This window comes from Neofelis nebulosa, chromosome 6 (genome assembly GCF_028018385.1).
Source record: "Neofelis nebulosa isolate mNeoNeb1 chromosome 6, mNeoNeb1.pri, whole genome shotgun sequence".
NCBI lineage: Eukaryota > Metazoa > Chordata > Mammalia > Carnivora > Felidae > Neofelis > Neofelis nebulosa.
In genome coordinates this window covers 40,766,220-40,785,337 of record NC_080787.1, presented here as the reverse complement: position 1 = coordinate 40,785,337, position 19,118 = coordinate 40,766,220, and the positions used below count along the sequence as shown (strand labels likewise).

The following is a 19,118-nucleotide window of genomic DNA, read 5'->3' as shown; positions in this document are numbered from 1 at the left end:
CCCATTTCATTAACATATCAAAGTGCTACATTTGACTTGATATATTACATTGTTAACCTATAATACATGTGCTGTCATTCATTAGCCCAAATTTCTCTGATTAATTGTGTCAACAAAACAAAAACACAAATGTTTGCTTACACCAAAGTCAAACTTCAACAAGGCTATTTCTAAATATTCCTGAGTTTTAGAATAGACTATAAACATGAGTCTTCTTAATATTTAGTCCCTCTTCTCTGGTATTTAATTCTCAATTTCAGATTCTTAATCCCTACTTCAGACAGAGCCTTTTTATCTCTTAAATAAGGTTTTGCATGGCTTATGTCCATTATGTAATAGGATAAAAAAATGTAACACCAAGAATAGTCATACCAAAAATTTTGTCTATTGAAGCATTTGAAGGTAATGTGCAATTAAACACAGTAAACTGTCTTTTTAAACGTTGTGGAATATCATTTCGACCACCTCCAGGGTGAATCATTGCTGCTATGAGCTGCACATCAACAATAGTAGTGAAGTCTCCAGGCTTATCTAAGCTATACATTCCTTCCATTTCCATCATTTGTCGCACGATCTCATTAGTTACCTGAAATGTACACAGTGATAACTTTAGTAAGTATATCTATCATATTCCTGCATGGCTCTTACAAAATAGTACACATAAAATAGTCAACTCTTATCAGTGAAATGCTTGTGAATGTTGATAATAACCTGCAAGGCAATTTTATGTAAATGCTACCACTCATGGGGGTGTCTGGGTGGCTCAGTCTGTTAAGTGTCTGACTCTTAGTTTTCGTTCAAGTCATGATCTCACAGCTTCACAGGTTCAAGCCCCACAAAGGGCTCTGTGCTGACAGTGCGGAACCTGCTTGGGATTCTCTCTCTCCTCTTCTCTCTCTGGCCCTCCCCTACTCGTGCTATCTCTGTCTCTCTCAAAATAAATAAATAAACTTTAAAAAATACTTAAATGCTACCACTCATGAATGAAACCATAAGCTAAACGTCTGCAACAAGTTCAGTGTACTCTTCACCACCTTGATAAAATGGATCTCCAAAGAAATTTAAATAGGCAAGTTACAAAATATTTGATACAATTACAACAGTAATCAGAGTTACAAATATCAACATTTAACATTTCAAAATACTTTAAATCAGAATGTGGGATAGTTATTCCTGAGCCTCCAGGAATGTTTGGGGTTTAGATTTTATGTCCTCATCTTCCTTTACTGAAGACTCTAACACTGCTAACACTTCTTCCCTATTGAAAATTTTTCCTCTCTCGGCTTCAGAGGATCAATTATTTCCAGGTTTACCTTGTGACCCTGGATCACTTCCCTAAGTCATTCTTTCTCCACCTATCCCTCTCATGTAAGTGTTCTACAGAGTTCTATCATTCTCACTATTTCAGCCGATGTCATGTCAACCCTATACCCTAAAGAATCTCAACTCTGTAACTAGCTTCAGATTCCCTTCTAATCTCCATGCCTGTATATCCAAATTCCTACTAGGCATCCCTGAGTGGATGACACACAAGCACCTCAAATACGACATTCTTTCATTCAACACATATTAATGACCACTGTGTGTCTGACTGTTGTAGCATAGACAAAAATTCCTGTCTTCATGGAGCATACATTCTGGTGGTAGGAGAAAAAATATATACACATGTATGCTAGTATGTATATATGTATGTAAATAAAATGGTATGAGTTTTGGGAGGAAAATAAAACAGAGAAGGAAATAGACAGTGCTCGAGGGTGCAACTGAATATGGAGAACACGGGAGGATTCACCTCACATGACATGCAACCAAAGAATATATAACCTCATTGCTTGAAGGAGGTGAGAAAGCAAACCATTTAGGCATCTAGAGGAAGAATATTCCAAGAGGAGGAAACAGTAAACATAGAGGCTCTGAGTGAACATTATATCCAGTGTATACAAGGACCAATAAATGTGTTTGGGGCAGAGTCATGGGGAGGTAAGATCAGTCAATGCAGGGTCTTTAGGTCATGGTAAGGATTTTGGCATTTATATTCTACAAGTCTCATGGGAGGATTTTGACCAGAAGACTGTGTCATGATCTGATCCATGTTTTAATTGGGTGCTGATGTGAGCATAGACTGAGAAGGGCAAAGGCAATGGGGAGACAATGAGGAGGCATTTGTAATGATTAAGGAGAGAGAGAGAGAGAGAGAGAGAGAGAGAGAGAGAGAGAGAGAGAGATGGTGGCTTGCACCAGGTGTTGGCAATAGAGGTAATGAGTAGTGGTAAAATCCTGGATACAGTTTGAAGATACAGCCCACATGATTTCCTAACAGATTGAATGTGGAGTTTCCACTTCTTGATATTAAGAGGAGTATTTCAGGAGCAGATCTAGGGAGTAACAGGAATTTGGTTTTGGACATGGTAAGTTTGAGATCCAAGTAGACATCCCTAATTGGTTAAGTGAGTCCGAAATTCAAGAGCTCTTCAGCTTATAGATGATATCTTAATATGCCTCCACTCTCTCACCTTACTGCTGAGAAGTCTCTCTTGGATCCCTACTGAATGGGAGAGGAAAAGGAAAAAAAAAAAGAAAAATAAGAGACTTCCCTAGGAGGCTGTGGCCTCAGGATGACACTTGCACAGATTTGCACCCTGGGTATGCATAGCCTAAGTGGACCAGAAACTTTCCAATCTTAGCCTTGCTTTGAGATAATCCTGAGTGAATAAGCTCTTAAGGATCTGGCAGAAGAAAACTCAAAACCTGTCTTGATGAGAGCATATCCAGCTTAGGCTGTGAAACACAGTCATGATTAATTTTTCAAGGGTAATGATCTAGCAAGCAGTCAAAGATACTTACAGAGAATAAGACTTGTTCCACACACACAGGAACTATTAAAACAACAAAGAGCAGAAATAGGATCACATAGACTTCAGATGCTGAAATTAACAGACACAGACCTTAAAACAACTATGCTCAATATGTTTTAAAATTCATTTGAAAATTTGAAAATATATGCAAGGAATAGGAAACTATAAAAATGATGACATATTTGAAAGAGAAAATAAACAGTAGCTGAAATAAAAACTCAGTGGATGAATTTGACAGGAGATTAGACAAAACAGAGAAGAAAATTAGTGAGGAGGAAGACAAAGAGGAGAAATTATCTAGATCACAAGCATTGGAGAGAGAAAAGGCTGGGATGTAAGAAAAAAAGGAGAAATATACAAGGCATAGAAGAAAGTCTGATATACAATAGGACTCTGAGAAGAAGGGAAATAAGGAGGGGCAGAAATAATATTTGAAGAGATAAGGACTGGGTATTTTCTAGAAGTGATGAAAGACACCAAACCACAGATTCATGAGTTCTAGCAAATTCCAAGCAAATAAGTACAAATAAATCTACACCAAGGAACATCATTTTTAAAAGAAAGAAAATTATAGGAAAGTAAAGCAAAGAGAAAGTCTTAAAAGCAGCAAGTGAAAAAAAAGGCAGATTAAGTTCAGACGTGCCATGATTAAGTGGTAGCTGAATTCTCAACAGCAACAAGGAAAACAGAAAACAGGAATAATATATTCAACATGATGGAAAAAAAAACCCAGAACTGCCAGTTTAGAGTTTCACACCAAGAAACACTGTCTTTCAAATAAAAAAGATGAAATGACATGTGCAGACAAAGAATTAGTCATGAAAAGACCTTCTCTTAAGTAGGTTCTAAAAGCAGAAGGAACATACCACATGCAAGGTCTAAGAAGGAAGAATGAAGAAAGAGCAAAGAAAGTGGCAAACAAGCCAGCAATGCAAATGAAGAGTGAATATATAAAAAAGTAAAAATAATGTCTTGTGGGAGTTAAAAAAAAAAGGGGGGGGCACCTGGGTAGCTCAGTTGGTTAAGTGTCCAACTTCAGCTCAGGTCATGATCTCACGGTTCATGAGTTTGAGCCCCACGTCGGGCTCTGTGCTGGCAGCTCAGAGCCTGGAGCCTGTTTCAGATTCTGTGTCTCCCTCTCTCTCTGCCCCTCCCCTACTCATGCTCTGTCTCTCTCTGTCTCTCTCAAAAATGAATAAACGTAAAATAAATTAGAGAGAGAGAGACTTAAAATACAAATCGACAATAAAATGATAAGTTAGGAGAGAGATAAAGGAAATTAAGGTGTTCAAAGGTCATTGGATATACAAGATAGGAATAAAGGGTTTATCTTTATCTTTCATTACCCGTGTATGCAGGATATACTGTCTAGGTAAGCATTAGAACACAGAAATTGACTGCAGTGTATAGGTAGTAAACAAACAAAAGGAAAAAGTCAATCTTCTCAGGAAATAGGAAGAAAGCTACGACACATGTGTGCTCGGCAAACGGTAAGGAAATGTGAGAGGTCCGAGAAAATGAAGAAAGTATGAAACAGTCATGTCACAGAGAAGGAGCCTGAATGGGAGCTGAGGTCCATGATGATGATTTAAGTTTATTTATCTATTTTTGAGAGACAGAAAGAGAAAGCAGGGGAGGGGCAAGGAGAGAGGAAGAGAGAGAGAGAGAGAGAGAGAATCCCAAGCAGGCTGTACACTGTTAGCACAGAGCCCGACGCCTGGCTCAATCCCACAAACCAGGAGATCATGACCTGAGCTGAAATCAAGAGTTTTAGTCAGTCAGTTTAACTGACTGAGCCACCCGGGCAGCCCCATGGTGATGATTTTAAAATGAAGCCAGAATTGTGTGGTTTTCTCCAGCCAAGCTTAGCTGCATAGGTGCAGGTGGGTGGAGAGCAGGCCGAGTTTCAACAAGGCTTTAATGGGGTTATGGCTTTCACAGGTGAGTAGAGGGTGTATGTGACAGTGATTATAGTGATGGGTCCTGGAATTCCAGCTAGGAAAGGAAGGAAGTGAGGAAATGAGAGGAAATGAGGGATAGTTTAATGATGGCAGGAACTATGGACCGTGGTAGCTCTCTCTCGAATCTGGGAAGTGGAGGGAATAAGCTAGAAAGGGTGGATATGGTAATCAGAGAATAAAATGCTTGAAACTGAGATAACGAAGGGGTCACAGTTCTCGATAATAACAAAGTGTAGGTATGACTGCATGGATGACTAATTCACCCAGGGTGGAAGACACGATCATCACAGGAGGAACTAAGAGGTCAAGATCACGTATGTCAGTATTGGCATCACCAAGAATTACAACAAGCAGGCTGCATAATTTGCAAAGCCCAGGGCAAAATGAAAATGCAAGGCTCCTTGTTCAAAAGTAATTATTAAGAAATTCACACTGGTGGCTACAGAGCATTAAACCAATGCAGATCTGTTTGAAGTATGAGTCACTGTGTCAGCCCAGTTTCCACACACATGATGCTGGCCCCAGCAAGAGGGAGAGTAACAGTGATCCAGGAAGGGAAATCTTCAGGGTATTGTCTGAGGGTCTGAGGTGACAGCAACAAGGGAAGCATGAGGTGGGATTGATCCCTCCACAGGGCAGGGGACAACAAGAGGCAAGGAGGACATCTCCCCCACCTCTAGGCCCAGGGGCTCAACTTGACTGAGGAAAGCAGCCTCCCAGATTTCCATTAGAGCAAGCAGGCAAAAGAAAAATTCAGAGAAGCTCATTTACAAGGAATTCTGTGGATGAACTATGGCTTCCAGGGGCACATAGAAAGGTTTCAGGGGGGCACCTGGGTGGCTCAGTCGGTTAAGCATCTGGCTCCAGCTCAGGTCATGATCTCATGGTTTGTGGGATTGAGCCCCGCATCGGGCTCTCTGCTGTCGGTGGAGAGCCGGCTTTGGATCTTCTGTCCCCCTTTCTCTCTGCCCCTCCCCCACTCACTTGCGCACTCTCTCTCTGTCTCTCTCAAAAATAAACATTTAAAAAAAATTTTTTTAAGTGAAAGGTTTCAGAGTGGGAAAAGTAGGAAGTAAGGTCAGAGAAGTGCTGTGCAAAGCAGTTTGAGGAATAGTCTCAGGTGAGCACAGGACCTGGGAGTCTGGACCTCCTAGAGGTATCTGAGGTGAATCCACATAAAAGGCCAGATGGAATGGGTGCTGGCAGGCTCCAGGTAGGTGTAATTGATGAAGCAGTGGGCAGTGGTGGGAGGGAGGTGTTGGCAATCCCACAAGGAACATGCAGAACCCTGACACCATCAGTGAGGTTCTCTGATGGGGAATGTCTCTGGGGTTGACAGATGATCACAAGGGGGACACACGCATGGCAGAGTTAAAAGGAAAAAAAAAAAGGTATTTTCTACATCAGGTATTCCTTGGAGGGAGTATGTAGAATAAGAGGTAACAGAACAAAACGAAAACCCTGGGGAAAGGAAGAGAGGAGCCAGAAAGGTCACTGAAATCACGAAGCCAGAGAGACAGGTAGGCGTATTGCTGAAAAGCCCACAGGGACCTCAAGAAGGGAGAATGCCAGCTATACCAGAGAAGTCAAACAAAACGGAACTGCTACTAGGGAGGCTTAATAAGATGAAGGCTATTGACATTTTTTATATATAACTAAAAATACTGATTAACTATCATCTATAGGAGATATTTTAGTCATACCTGATCTCCCCATTCATTAATCACCGGCATATTAATATCATCAATAAATACAGTCATTTTTCTGCCTCCTGGTGGCCCGTATGTGCTTCCCATTCGTTTATCCACATAGCTTTCAATGGTTCTCTGGAAAGAGGAAATGGTTTAAGTGTTAGATTTCAACCCAGATTCCTAAAAATGCTGAGCATGTCTCTCAGAGTGAATTGAGTTACTTAATATACATAAATACCATTATTAAAATAGACATTGTAGGGGTGCCTGGATGGCTTAGTTGGTTGAGCATCGTCGGACTGCTGGTTTCGGCTCAGGTCATTATCTCATGGTTTGTGAGATGGAGCCCCGCGTCGAGTTCTACGCTGACAGAGCGGAGCCTGCTTGGGATTCTCTGTCCACCTCTCTCTCCGCCCCTCCCCCACTCACACGCACATGCATTCTCTCTCTCTCTCTCTCAAATAAATAAATGAACTCAAAAATTGTTTTTTTAAATAAACAGTGTAAAATTGCAAAAAATAAGTTATTGGAATGTTAATCATTAATTTTATGCACAAAGTTCAGCTTCAGCCTCAATATTAGGTCAAAATATGCTATTTGGCTTTGGTTTCCATCTTAGCCTAGGGAAAACCAATAGCTGAATGCCAGGTGCAGCCCCATTTCCTACACACACACACACACACACACACACACACACACCAGCTTTTATATGCATACACATTTTACTGTAAACACCACTCAAAACATTTAAGATGTTGATTACCTCAGCAAGTGATGGGTTTTACCTGAAACATGACTGGTTCTGTGGCAGATGAAAAGTTTAGACTTTTGGATAACTGTACTTCAGGATCGTATCTTTTCAAATAGGCTTTAATCATTACAGTTTTCGCAGTCCCCTGCTCTCCGGTGAGCAAAACAGCCTGCAGTAATAGGATAGTCATGGTGAAAGGGGTTGTGTTTGGTTTTAAATGCCTTATGGCTCTAGCAGCCATTTTTCATTCTAAAAATTCATATGACTAATTTTTAATTACTTTTTAGAATTAGACCCACGTCAAAATAAATCCTAGTTCAATTAAAAATTTAAAAGTGACATGTGTACTACAACTGTGCTGGAAGAAAGAATGGGCAAATATTCACGTGACCACGAGAGAATGAGGGACTTTGTGAGCATATGACAGCTTTCCTTAGCAAGCCGGAAGTCAGAAGTTCAGGGAATACTGAATTGGAGTGTATCCTGGGGTTCATTCGCCAAAAGTGTTTCCCTTAAATGGCACCACTTCCGGCCCCTTGTGCTGGAATTTAATTTTTCTATCTGTACCGTGTGAAAAGGGATGTGTTTCATACAGGTTTGTGATCAGCTAAGAAACTATCAAACTTACTTTATATTGTTTTGCAATGGTGTCTATCAAAAAATTTGTTCTAATATTGTCAACATTTGGAACCAAAATTGATGAATATTCTGGAATACTGTCAGTTGGATAATAATATGGCTGTAGTTTCTTATTCCAGTGCTCCCAATCACCTATACAGTAAGTAAAAATTCATCTTAATAAAACTGCACTCTTTGAAAAGTATCTCAAAATATAAAAATGCAAATGCCATAAACACCCAACAGAATCACATGGCCATTTAAACCATTTTCCAAAAATATGTGAACATATCTGCTTATCTAATATATACGGCATTTGATCATTTAAATTCGTTTTGCCCCTTCACAAAGTCAGTTTTTAAATTTCTGAATCATTCATCTAGAGAGATCTGGCCTGAAAGGGAATTAGAACTGGCTACTGGTAAAACCAATGACATGTTTAATATCTAGTAGGGAAGCCCCATCAACTGAAAGGATAGGGAAGACCAAAAAGGGGTTAGTGGACATAGAATGTTTGCCATGAGAAATGGGGAAAACAAATCTAGCCCTGAAACTAGTTAATAAAGTGCTCAGCCTATTGACTTAACAGTAACTACTAATTTATTAACTGATTTTAGATAGCCCATAATTTACTGACGGATATTATTGGTATAAGAATTATTTTTACCACATTTCTTCAATTATAAAAAAAAATTGTATTTACATTTAGCATATGTGGAATGTACCTTACAGTCTACAAAGACTTATAACCATCATTGGCTAGGCAAACTTGGTCAGAGATGTTCACACTGTTGCCATAAATTACTTTTATTGTTGGTATCGTATTGTTCATTTTAACTGGCTTTTCAGGAATATTACACTATGATTCAGGATTGTACCAAAAGAGTTACTGTGTACACAGAATGCATGAAAACAGAGCAGAGGCTCACACATTTGAGAGTAGCAAAGAAAATATTCATCACTGGAGGAATAACCTCAATCTCAAATTTCCTTGCAAAATAACAAGTCATTTGGTAAGTGTAGGTGTTAACTTTTTTTTTTTTTTTTTTTTTAATTTTTTTTTTTCAACGTTTTTTATTTATTTTTGGGACAGAGAGAGACAGAGCATGAACGGGGAGGGGCAAAGAGAGAGGGAGGCACAGAATCGGAAACAGGCTCCAGGCTCCGAGCCATCAGCCCAGAGCCTGACGCGGGGCTCGAACTCACGGACCGCGAGATCGTGACCTGGCTGAAGTCGGATGCTTAACCGACTACGCCACCCAGGCGCCCCTGTAGGTGTTAACTTTTAAGAAACTGATAAACTTTTTCCAAAGTGGCTATCCCACAGAGTAGTATATGAGAGTCCCAGTTATTACGCATTCTTGCTGATATTTGGTATTATCAATCTTTTCATATGGCAATCATTGTAGTGGCTGTGTAATCATACCCCATTCTAGTTTCAGTTTGCATTTCCTCGATAACCAATGATGCTGAATATCTTTTCATGTGTTTTTTCACCATTTTAAAATCTTCTTTGGTCAAGCATCTATTTAATTATAGTGCCCATTTAAAAAATTTTGGCTTGGCTGTCTAACCACTATTATGGAATGGCAAGAGTCCTTTATGTTTTCTGGATTGAATTGTTTTATCAGATATATTTTTTATTTTTTTAATTTTAATTCCAGTATAGTTAACATAGAGTGTTAATGTTTGTTTCCAGTGTACAATATAGTGAATCCACAGTTCCATACATCACCCAGTGCTCATCATGACAAGTGCCCTCCTTAATCCCCATCACCTTTTTCAACCATCCCCCCATCTGTCTCCCCCCGCCCCCATAACCATCAGTTTATTCTCTACAGTTAAGAGTCTGTTTCTTGGTTTGTCTTTCTTTTTCCCCTCTGCTCATTTGTTTTGTTTCTTAAATTCCATGCCTGAGTGAAATCCTATGGTCTTTGTCTTTCTCTAACTTATTTTGCTTAGCATTATACTCTCTATTTCCATCCATGTCATTGCAAATGGCAAAATTTCATTCTTTCTATGGCTGAATAATATTTCATTGTATATCTATATACTATTTCTTCTTTATCTATTCATCTGTCAATGAACACATGGGCTGCTTCCATAATTTGTTATAAATAATGCTGTAATAAACATAGGGATGCATGTATCCCTTTGAATTAGTGTTTTTACATTTTTGGGGTAACTACCCAGTAGTGCAATTGCTGGATCATAGGATAGTTCTATTTAAAAATTTTTGAGGAACCTCCATACTGTTTGTTTTCCACAGTGGCTACACCAGTTTGCATTCCTATCAACAGTGCAAGAGGTTTCCCTTTTTTCCACATCCTCGCCAACACCTGTTGTTTCTTGAGCTGTTGATTTTAGTTGTTCTGACAGGTGTGAGGTGCTATCTAATTGTAGTATTGATTTATATTTCCCTGATAATCAGTGATGTTGAACATTTTTTCATGTATCTGTTAGCAACCTATATGTCTTCTTTGGAGAAATGTCTGTTCATGACTTCTGCCCATTTTTGAATTGGATTATTTGTTTTTGTGTGTGTTAACTTGTATCAGTTCCTTATATATTTTGGGTACCGACCCTTTTTCAGATATGTCATTTGCTACCTTGTTGCTACCTTGTTAATATGTTATTATTCTGGAGAATATTCCATGTGCACTCAAAAAGAATGTGTATTCTGTTGTTTTAGGATGGAATGTTCTGAATATATCTATTAAATCCATCTGGTCTAGTGTGTCATTCAGAGCCACTGTTCTCTTGTTGATTTTCTGTTTGGATGATCTGTCCATCAAAGTTTGTGGGGTATTAAAGTCCCCTACTATTATTGTATTATTATCGATTAGTTCCTTCATGTTTGTTATTAACGGTTTTAAGGATTTGGGTGCTCATATATTGGGTGAATAAATATTTACAATTGTTAGATCTTCTTGATGGATAGACCCCTTCATTATGATATAATGCCCCTCCTTCATCTCTTGTTACAGTCTTTGGTTTAAAATCTAGTTTGTCTGATATGAGTATGGCTATTCTGGCTTTCTTTTGATGTCTATTAACATGATAGATGGTGCTCCATCCCTCACTTTCAATCTGCAGATATCTTTAAGGTCTAAAATGAGTCTCTTATAGGCAGCATATAGATGGGCCTTGGGGTTTTTTTGTTTTTGTTTTTTTTTTTTATCCACTCTGTCTCCCTATGTCTTTTGATTGGAGCATTTAGTCCATTTACATTCAAAGTAATTATTGATATGTATTTATTGCCATTTTGTTACTCGTTTTATGGTTGTTTTTGTAGTTTTCTCTGATTCTTTCTTCTCTTTCATAATTTGTTGGCTTTATTTGGTGATATATTTGGACTCCTTTCTCTTTATTTTTTGCATATCTATCACTGGTTTTTGATTTGTGGTTACCATTAGGCTCGTATATAACATCTTCTCCACATAGCAATCCATATTAACTCGATGGTTGCTTAAGTTTTGGATACTCTTTTAAATATTAAAATTCCAATTTTTTTTAACGTTTATTTATTTTTGAGACAGAGAGAGACAGAGCATGAACAGGGGAGGGGCAGAGAGAGAGGGAGAGACACAGAACCCGAAACAGGCTCCAGGCTCCGAGCTGTCAGCACAGAGCCCGATGCAGGGCTCAAACTCACGGACCGCGAGATCGTGACCTGAGACGAAGTTGGCCGCTTAACCGACTGAGCCACCCAGGTGCCCCAAAAATTCCAATTTTTAATTGTTTGTTGTGAGCATATAGAAATACAACTTATTGTTGTATATTGTCCTTTTATCCTATGACCTTGCTAAACTAATTCACTGGTTTTAAAAACTTTTTTGAGGATTCTATACAAATGGTCATATTGTCTACAAATAGAGGTGTATTTGTTCTTTTCTAATCTGTAGATACTTTATTTGTATGTTTTTGTTTGTTTATTTATTGACTTACTGCACTGATTAGACCTTCTAGTACAATGTTGAATAGCAGTGATGAGAAAGAACATCCATGTCCTATTTCTAATCTTGGGAAGGAAATATTCAATATTTCACCAATAAGTAAGTATAAATGTTATCTTTTCTATAGATGCTCTTTGTCAAAATTATAAAGCTCCTATTCCTAGTTTACTGAGAGTTTCACCATGAAACGGTGTTAAATTTTGTCAAATGCTTTTTCTGCATCTATTTAGAGGACCGATGATGTGTTTGGCTTTTAGTCTGTTAACATGACAAAATAAATTTATTGCTTTTTCAATGTTACTCCAACCTTCAATTCATAGAATAAATGCTCACTTGGACTTTACCTGTTAAAATTTTATTAAGAAATGTGTATCAGGGCACCTGGCTGGCTCAGCTGGTAGGACATACAACTCTTAACCTCAGGGTCATGAGTTCAATCCCCACATTGGGTGTGGAAGCTATTTAAAATTTAAAAAGGGAAAGGAAAGAAATATGGGTCATTGTTCCTAAGACATACTACTCTACAGTCTACTTTTATTATAATGCCTTTCTCTGGTTTTGATATCAAGATAACATCATCTTTATAAAACGGTCTGGGATGTATTTCTTCCTTATGTTTAATGTCTTAGGAGCAGTTTTTGTACAATTGGTATTATTTCTTCCTTAAGTACTTGGTAGAATTCACCAATAAAGCCATCTGGGCCTGGAGTTTTCTTTGTAGAAAGGTTTTCAACTATACATTTTTGGTGAGTCTGGGGATATGTAGGATGTCTATTTCTTCTTGATGAGGTTTAGTAGTTTGTACCTTTCAAGGAATTTGTCTTTTTTATCTAAACATGTGTGTTTCATCATCAAACATACCTTCAAAACATTGTTTCTATTATTCCCTTATTTTTTAATGTCTATACAGCCTGTAGGGATGTTCCCTCTTTGATTCTGAACAGCAGTAATTTATGTCTTCTCTATTTCCTCTGATATCTCTGGTAAGAGATGTATCAATTTTATTGATCTCTTAAAAAAAACATCTTTTGGGACAGCTGGGTGGCTCAGTCGGCTGAACATCCAACTTTGGCTCAGGTCATGATCTCATATTTGTGGGTTCGAGCCCTGCATCGTGCTGTGTGCTGACAGCTCAGAGCCTGGAGCCTGCTTTGGATTCTGTGTCTCCCACTCTCTCTCCCTCTCTCTCTGCCCCTCCCCTGCTGGGACTCGTGTTTCTCTCTGTATCTCAAAATATAAAATAAAACATTAAAAAAAATTTAAAAACCCCCATCTTTTGATTGTTTCTGGATTGTAACAGAATTCATAAGTAGATTTAAGGATGCATTTCATTGTTAGTTTGCATTTGGAGTTAGAGCTCCCTTTTATGAACCCAAATCTTTAATAGCATCTAATCACACATAGAATTAATTTAATCATTCTGATTAAAAATGCCCAGCTAAAAAAAAGTTCACTTCATCTCAGTCTCTTTATAAAGGCCTTTAAAACACCAACTTTAGGGGTGCCTGGGTGGCTCAGTCGGTTAACCGTCCGACTTCGGCTCAGGTCATGATCTCGCGGTCCGTGAGTTCAAACCCCGCGTTAGGCTCTGTGCTGATGGCTCAGAGCCTGGAGCCTGTTTCAGATTCTGTGTCTCCCTCTCTCTCTGACCCTCCTCCGTTCATGCTCTGTCTCTGTCTCAAAAATAAATAAACGTTAAAAAATTAAAAAAATAATAAAATAAACAAAACACCAACTTTCACTTAATCCCTATTTTCAGTATGATTCTTCCACTCTCAAATGTGTCCAGTATCCTCCAACTCTAGGCAATTCTGTGTTTCACACTCTCTAAACACCAATTCTTCCGTGTTTGGCCAGTGTGAGGTGAGTGTGATTATCTACCAGTGTGATTTTGGAAAGAGGACCTGGAGGTTCTGTTTCTTAAACAGACTTACAAGCAGCACTCTGGTTTCTACCTCTGCCCTCACCCCAGTTTCCGTTTCCCGAGCCATGGGAAGGTTCTGCGGCATACATTACATTGCCTCTCAACTCTTCCCCCTGCCAGTTTAGGACTTACCTTACCCCATGTGCCAAATCAAGTGCCACTTACCTTTCTGCTTTCTTGCTTTCAAAATGCTTTTGTTGCCATCCAGGGTCCTGTTCTGAGTTTATGCATCAAAACAAAAACAACAAATGCAGGGCTCCTGGGTGGCTCAGTCAGTTAAGCGTCTGACTTCACCTCAGGTCACCATCTCATGGTCTGTTGGTCTGAGCCCCCTGTCGGGCTCTGTGCTGACAGCTCAGAGTCTGGAGTCTGCTTTGGATCCAGTGTCTCCCTCTGTCTCTGCCCCCCACCCTGCTTGTGCTCTCTCTTTCTCTCTCTCGGAAATAATAAATGTATAAACTTTTAAAAAATGCTTTTGCTGCTTTGGGGTTTTAGGAAGAATCAGAGGTCAATACAGTTTTTAGGAAGCATGTTTTATCTTCTCTGGAGTTTAGAAGAGTTGGGAGCTACGCTCTGGATGAAGGGCGCCAAACTCCAGGGCATTTCTCTTAGAGACAGGGAAGCTGGGCCCTGCCACACACAGGAGGCTGGGGGCTGAGGTGACAGCACTGGACTGTGCGCAGTCTGCTGCATGTAAGAAGGACCCCATATGCTTGGTTCATTCTCTCATTATTCCGACATTTCCAACAGGGAAGTTGTGGGATTGATCTGTTACTTCATCATGCGGGTCATCTATGTTCTCTACACTGCTGCCTTTCTCTTCAAGCACCAGGATGTACATGATGCGAGAGGTATTGCCAACTTATTTATACAAGATTTCACTTAGGCCACTCCAAAAAGAGGAAAAGCCAAGAGTCTCTTACCAGTTTCCAGCATGGTCGATATGCAAAGTTCCACTATTTGCATCTATGCTTTTTAAAAATGGTATTAGCAATCAAGTTATTTATAATCGGCTTAATATTCCCCTATAGAAGAGTTTATGAAAGTTTATATTTTTCTCATTGAAAAAGAGATCATCTCATTTCAAGTGTAAGTCACTGTACTTACCGTAATCAGTAACATAAAACTCATACATGGTCTGATTTGTGCCTTTAGGTATTTCTGGCAAGTCTAACTTGCTTCCATGACTTCGTAAAAAGGCCTCAAGCTTTTCTCTGCTTTCCAATTCCAAAAGGGCTCCTAAACTCCACATTAGGCCAAACACAAATAATTTATGAAGATGTTCGACACATGAAATACCACCTTCTTCTTTGGAGGGAATTAAACCTTCCAGTAGAGTGAGAGACTGAAAATATTTGAAATATAATAAAATAAATTTTGGTGTTCAAATTTTTGAAATAAAAAAAAAATTAACGTTTTGGAGTAACTAAACTTTAGATCTAGAAACTACCTTAGAAAACATCTAGTCTAAAAGGAAAAGAAAGAAGAAGAAGAAGAAGAAGAAGAAGAAGAAGAAGAAGAAGAAGAAGAAGAAGAAAGTAAACATCTATTTTAGGCCCTTTACTTTTCAGATGAGGAAACTGAAGCTCAGTGAGGTTAGTCGCATGAGCTGGGGACAGAAACTACACCCTCTGATTTCCATTGTGGCATCTTTTCTGCTAGTCCACGCAGACTTTTTTTTTTTCTTTTAATTTTTTTTTTTTTATGTTTACTTATTTCTGAGACAGAGAGAGACAGAGCATGAGTGGAGGAGGGGCAGAGAGAGAGTGAGACACAGAATCAGAAGCCAGCTCCAGGCTCTGAGCTGTCAGCACAGAGCCCGATGTGGGGCTCAAACTCACAAACCGTGAGATCATGACCTGAGCCAAAGTCGGTCGTTCAACTGACTGAGACACCCAGGAGCCCCCCACACAGACTTTTTAAACCAGGATGACCTTTCTCTAAATGCTGTCTACTGTTGGACAGTGATCAAGCAATATCTGGAGATAGGGTTTTTTTCTTCCCTTCTTTCCTCCTTCTTTCAAATTTATTATCATTTAAAAATATTTATTTCAGGGGCACCTGGGTGGGTCAGTCGGTTAAGCATCCAACTTCAGCTCAGGTTATGATCTCACGGTTTGTGGGTTTGAGCCCCATGTCGGGCCCTGTGCTGACAGCTCAGAGCCTGGAGCCTGCTTTGGATTCTCTGTCTCTCTCTCTCTCTCTCTCTCTCTCTGCCCCTCCCTCACTCACACTCTCTCTGTCTCTCAAAAATGAATAAACGGTTTTTAGCCATTCATGCAGTCATACTTATACTTTGTTGTTATTGAGAACTGTGACCCCTTCATTATCTCAGTTTCAAGCATTTTATTCTCTGATTACCATATCCACCCTTTCTAGCTTATTCCCTCCACTTCCCAGATTCGAGAGAGAGCTACCACGATCCATAGTTCCTGCCATCATTAAACTATCCCTCATTTCCTCTCATTTCCTCACTTCCTTCCTTTCCTAGCTGGAATTCCAGGACCCATCACTATAATCACTGTCGCATACACCCTCTACTCACCTGTGAAAGCCATAACCCCATTAAAGCCTTGTTGAAACTCGGCCTGCTCTCCACCCACCTGCACCTATGCAGCTAAGCTTGGCTGGAGAAAACCACACAATTCTGGCTTCATTTTAAAATCATCACCATGGGGCTGCCCGGGTGGCTCAGTCAGTTAAACTGACTGACTAAAACTCTTGATTTCAGCTCAGGTCATGATCTCCTGGTTTGTGGGATTGAGCCAGGCGTCAGGCTCTGTGCTAACAGTGCACAGCCTGCTTGGGATTCTCTCTCTCTCTCTTCCTCTCTCCTTGCCCCTCCCCTGCTCTCTCTTTCTGTCTCTCAAAAATAGATAAATAAACTTAAATCATCATCATGGACCTCAGCTCCCATTCAGGCTCCTTCTCTGTGACATGACTGTTTCATACTTTCTTCATTTTCTCGGACCTCTCACACCTCCATTTCCTTACCGTTTGCCGAGCACACATGTGTCGTAGCTTTCTTCCTATTTCCTGAGAAGATTGACTTTTTCCTTTTGTTTGTTTACTACCTATACACTGCAGTCAATTTCTGTGTTCTAATGCTTACCTAGACAGTATATCCTGCATACACGGGTAATGAAAGATAAAGATAAACCCTTTATTCCTATCTTGTATATCCAATGACCTTTGAACACCTTAATTTCCTTTATCTCTCTCCTAACTTATCATTTTATTGTCGATTTGTATTTTAAGTCTCTCTCTCTCTCTCTTTTTAATTTATTTTACGTTTATTCATTTTTGAGAGAGACAGGGAGAGACAGAGCATGAGTAGGGGAGGGGCAGAGAGAGAGGGAGACACAGAATCTGAAGCAGGCTCCAAATTTCCTACATCAGAGTCTGCATTTCTCTTTAACTTTTTGCAGGGCTCAGCAGACTGTGGCCCCAGGGGCCAGCCACCTGCTTGGCAAATAAAGTTTTACTGAAACACAGTCACACTCATTCATGTAGGCATTGTGTCTGGCTGCCTTTGCAATACAACAGCAGGTGTCAGTGTTGAGACAGACAGTTGTGCAAATATTTGCTTAAATATTTGCTACCTGCTCATTTAAAGAAAAGTGCACCACCCCCCCCCCATCCAGCATCAGAAAGAAATGTATCTACAGCAAGACATCCTCAGTCTTTCAAAACAAAATTAATTCAAGATAAGATGTTCACTTCTGTTATGCATTTTAAAGTAATTACTAAATAATTAATTGATTTGGGTCTCATGCATTACTTCTAACCTACCCATCCTCACTGACCGGTATCCATTATTAAACTAAGAGAAAATCAAAGCACCAGAATGGATACTGAAAGGTCACCTATAGCCTAGAAGCAGGAGAGCCCTTCAAAATCTATGATTCGTTCTGTTTTCTCCGAAGACTGTTAAGAAAAGCTGAGGGGGCGGAGGGAGGCGGAAAAGACATACACACAAAGCTAGAGACTACTAGGAAAATTGCTTAAAGGTTTTCCCAGTCTGGTATTCTGTAAATATGCAATGCTGAGATGAGACTGCCATTCGAATCTTCTTGCTTGTTACCAGCTCCCTTTTTGCACTTTTCGGTAGAACAGTCTGCTTTACTTATTTAGTTAGTCTACTGTCATGATTGGATGGACTTTCCGGGAAGGTTACTAAGCTTGATGGTGGGGAAGACAGTTCATTCCTCTTCCCCTGACAACACCCACCCTTGGGAAGAGAAAACAATAAAACCGATGGCAGTAACAACATTAATGAAATCTTTAATAGGAATCCAACTTCTCCAAGCCTTCACAGCCATATCATAAAAATATTTCTATGGACTGCAGGAATTTTCTATTTCAGATGCCTCTAAACTGCAAGTGGGCGGGCGGGGGGGGGGGGGGGGGGAGGGAGGGGGAAACGACTCCAGTCTACATAGAGAATGTCCACAGTCTTACCTGCATGATATAGTTGCACTCCAGGAGCTGCATTTTTGGATTGAGGTTCAGTTTCATGAATGTATATATATCTTCAAATATTTTATCATACAGAGTCTGGAATACAGAAGCTTCCTGCGCAGTGCGCTTCTTCAACCACGCCTGCAGCAAAGAGACAGAACCTCAGTTTCCCAAGGATGTGAACCCCAGGTAGCCGCTGAGCACACACTGGCGTGGGTCTCCTGTCCCCACCTGCAATATCGGCCTCCAGCTGAGTGCAGAGCTGCTGATATAGACCATGCCCATCCTGGAAACTGTGGCAGGGGAAGCATTCTCAATATTGTGGACTTCAAACAAAAGCTTGCAACTCGGAGCCATGGGGATGCGATCTCCATTAGCTAACGTGAGAGTTTTATTGTCATCCAACACAGAATTTAGGTTCTCGATCCAAATGGCATCCACGGGGCCATCTAAAATGAGGAAAATGTTTTCACCTGCAAATAATTAAAAGGGAAAATCACTTTTCACCTGTAAAAAAATTAAACATTGTATTATTAATAAACTGATGGGGGGGGAGGGGGAAGCTTCACAAAGGAGAGTTGAGGTGTACCTTTTTTAGCTTTTAATGTTTTTCTCCACAGAGTAGAAAAAATCCCATCTGTCCAGTCATTAGTAGCGGTGTCCAGTCTGCCAAACATCTGAGGCGCGGTAATCGCTTTGGGATTCATTCGCATCTCTCTGTGAGGTCTTCCGCACTCAGTCAATGCCTTCATCAGGATTGTTATGACAGTCGTCTTCCCAGAACCACTGGGCCCCAGAGTCATCAAACCATGACGGACCAGAGACGTCTCATATAACTGCACAATGAAGCAAGCAATTGAAAAATGGAACTAATGAGTCTCTTGCTGACACTCATAGCAGC

General features: G+C 39.9%; 1 protein-coding gene across 3 annotated transcripts in view; it reads right to left on the bottom strand.

Annotated features, from left to right (window-relative positions):
* Positions 1-19,118, bottom strand: part of DNAH8 (dynein axonemal heavy chain 8) — a 335,701-nt gene that overhangs the window by 148,818 nt on the left and 167,765 nt on the right. For all 3 annotated transcript variants that reach the window (XM_058733804.1, XM_058733802.1, XM_058733803.1), the window contains exons 51-58: positions 18,807-19,053; positions 18,449-18,690; positions 18,218-18,358; positions 14,864-15,101; positions 7,887-8,029; positions 7,293-7,427; positions 6,520-6,642; positions 373-586 (exon numbers count right to left, since the gene is read on the bottom strand). In XM_058733804.1, the coding sequence (XP_058589787.1) occupies positions 373-586; positions 6,520-6,642; positions 7,293-7,427; positions 7,887-8,029; positions 14,864-15,101; positions 18,218-18,358; positions 18,449-18,690; positions 18,807-19,053 (1,483 nt within the window). The remainder of the gene's footprint in view (positions 1-372; positions 587-6,519; positions 6,643-7,292; positions 7,428-7,886; positions 8,030-14,863; positions 15,102-18,217; positions 18,359-18,448; positions 18,691-18,806; positions 19,054-19,118) is intronic.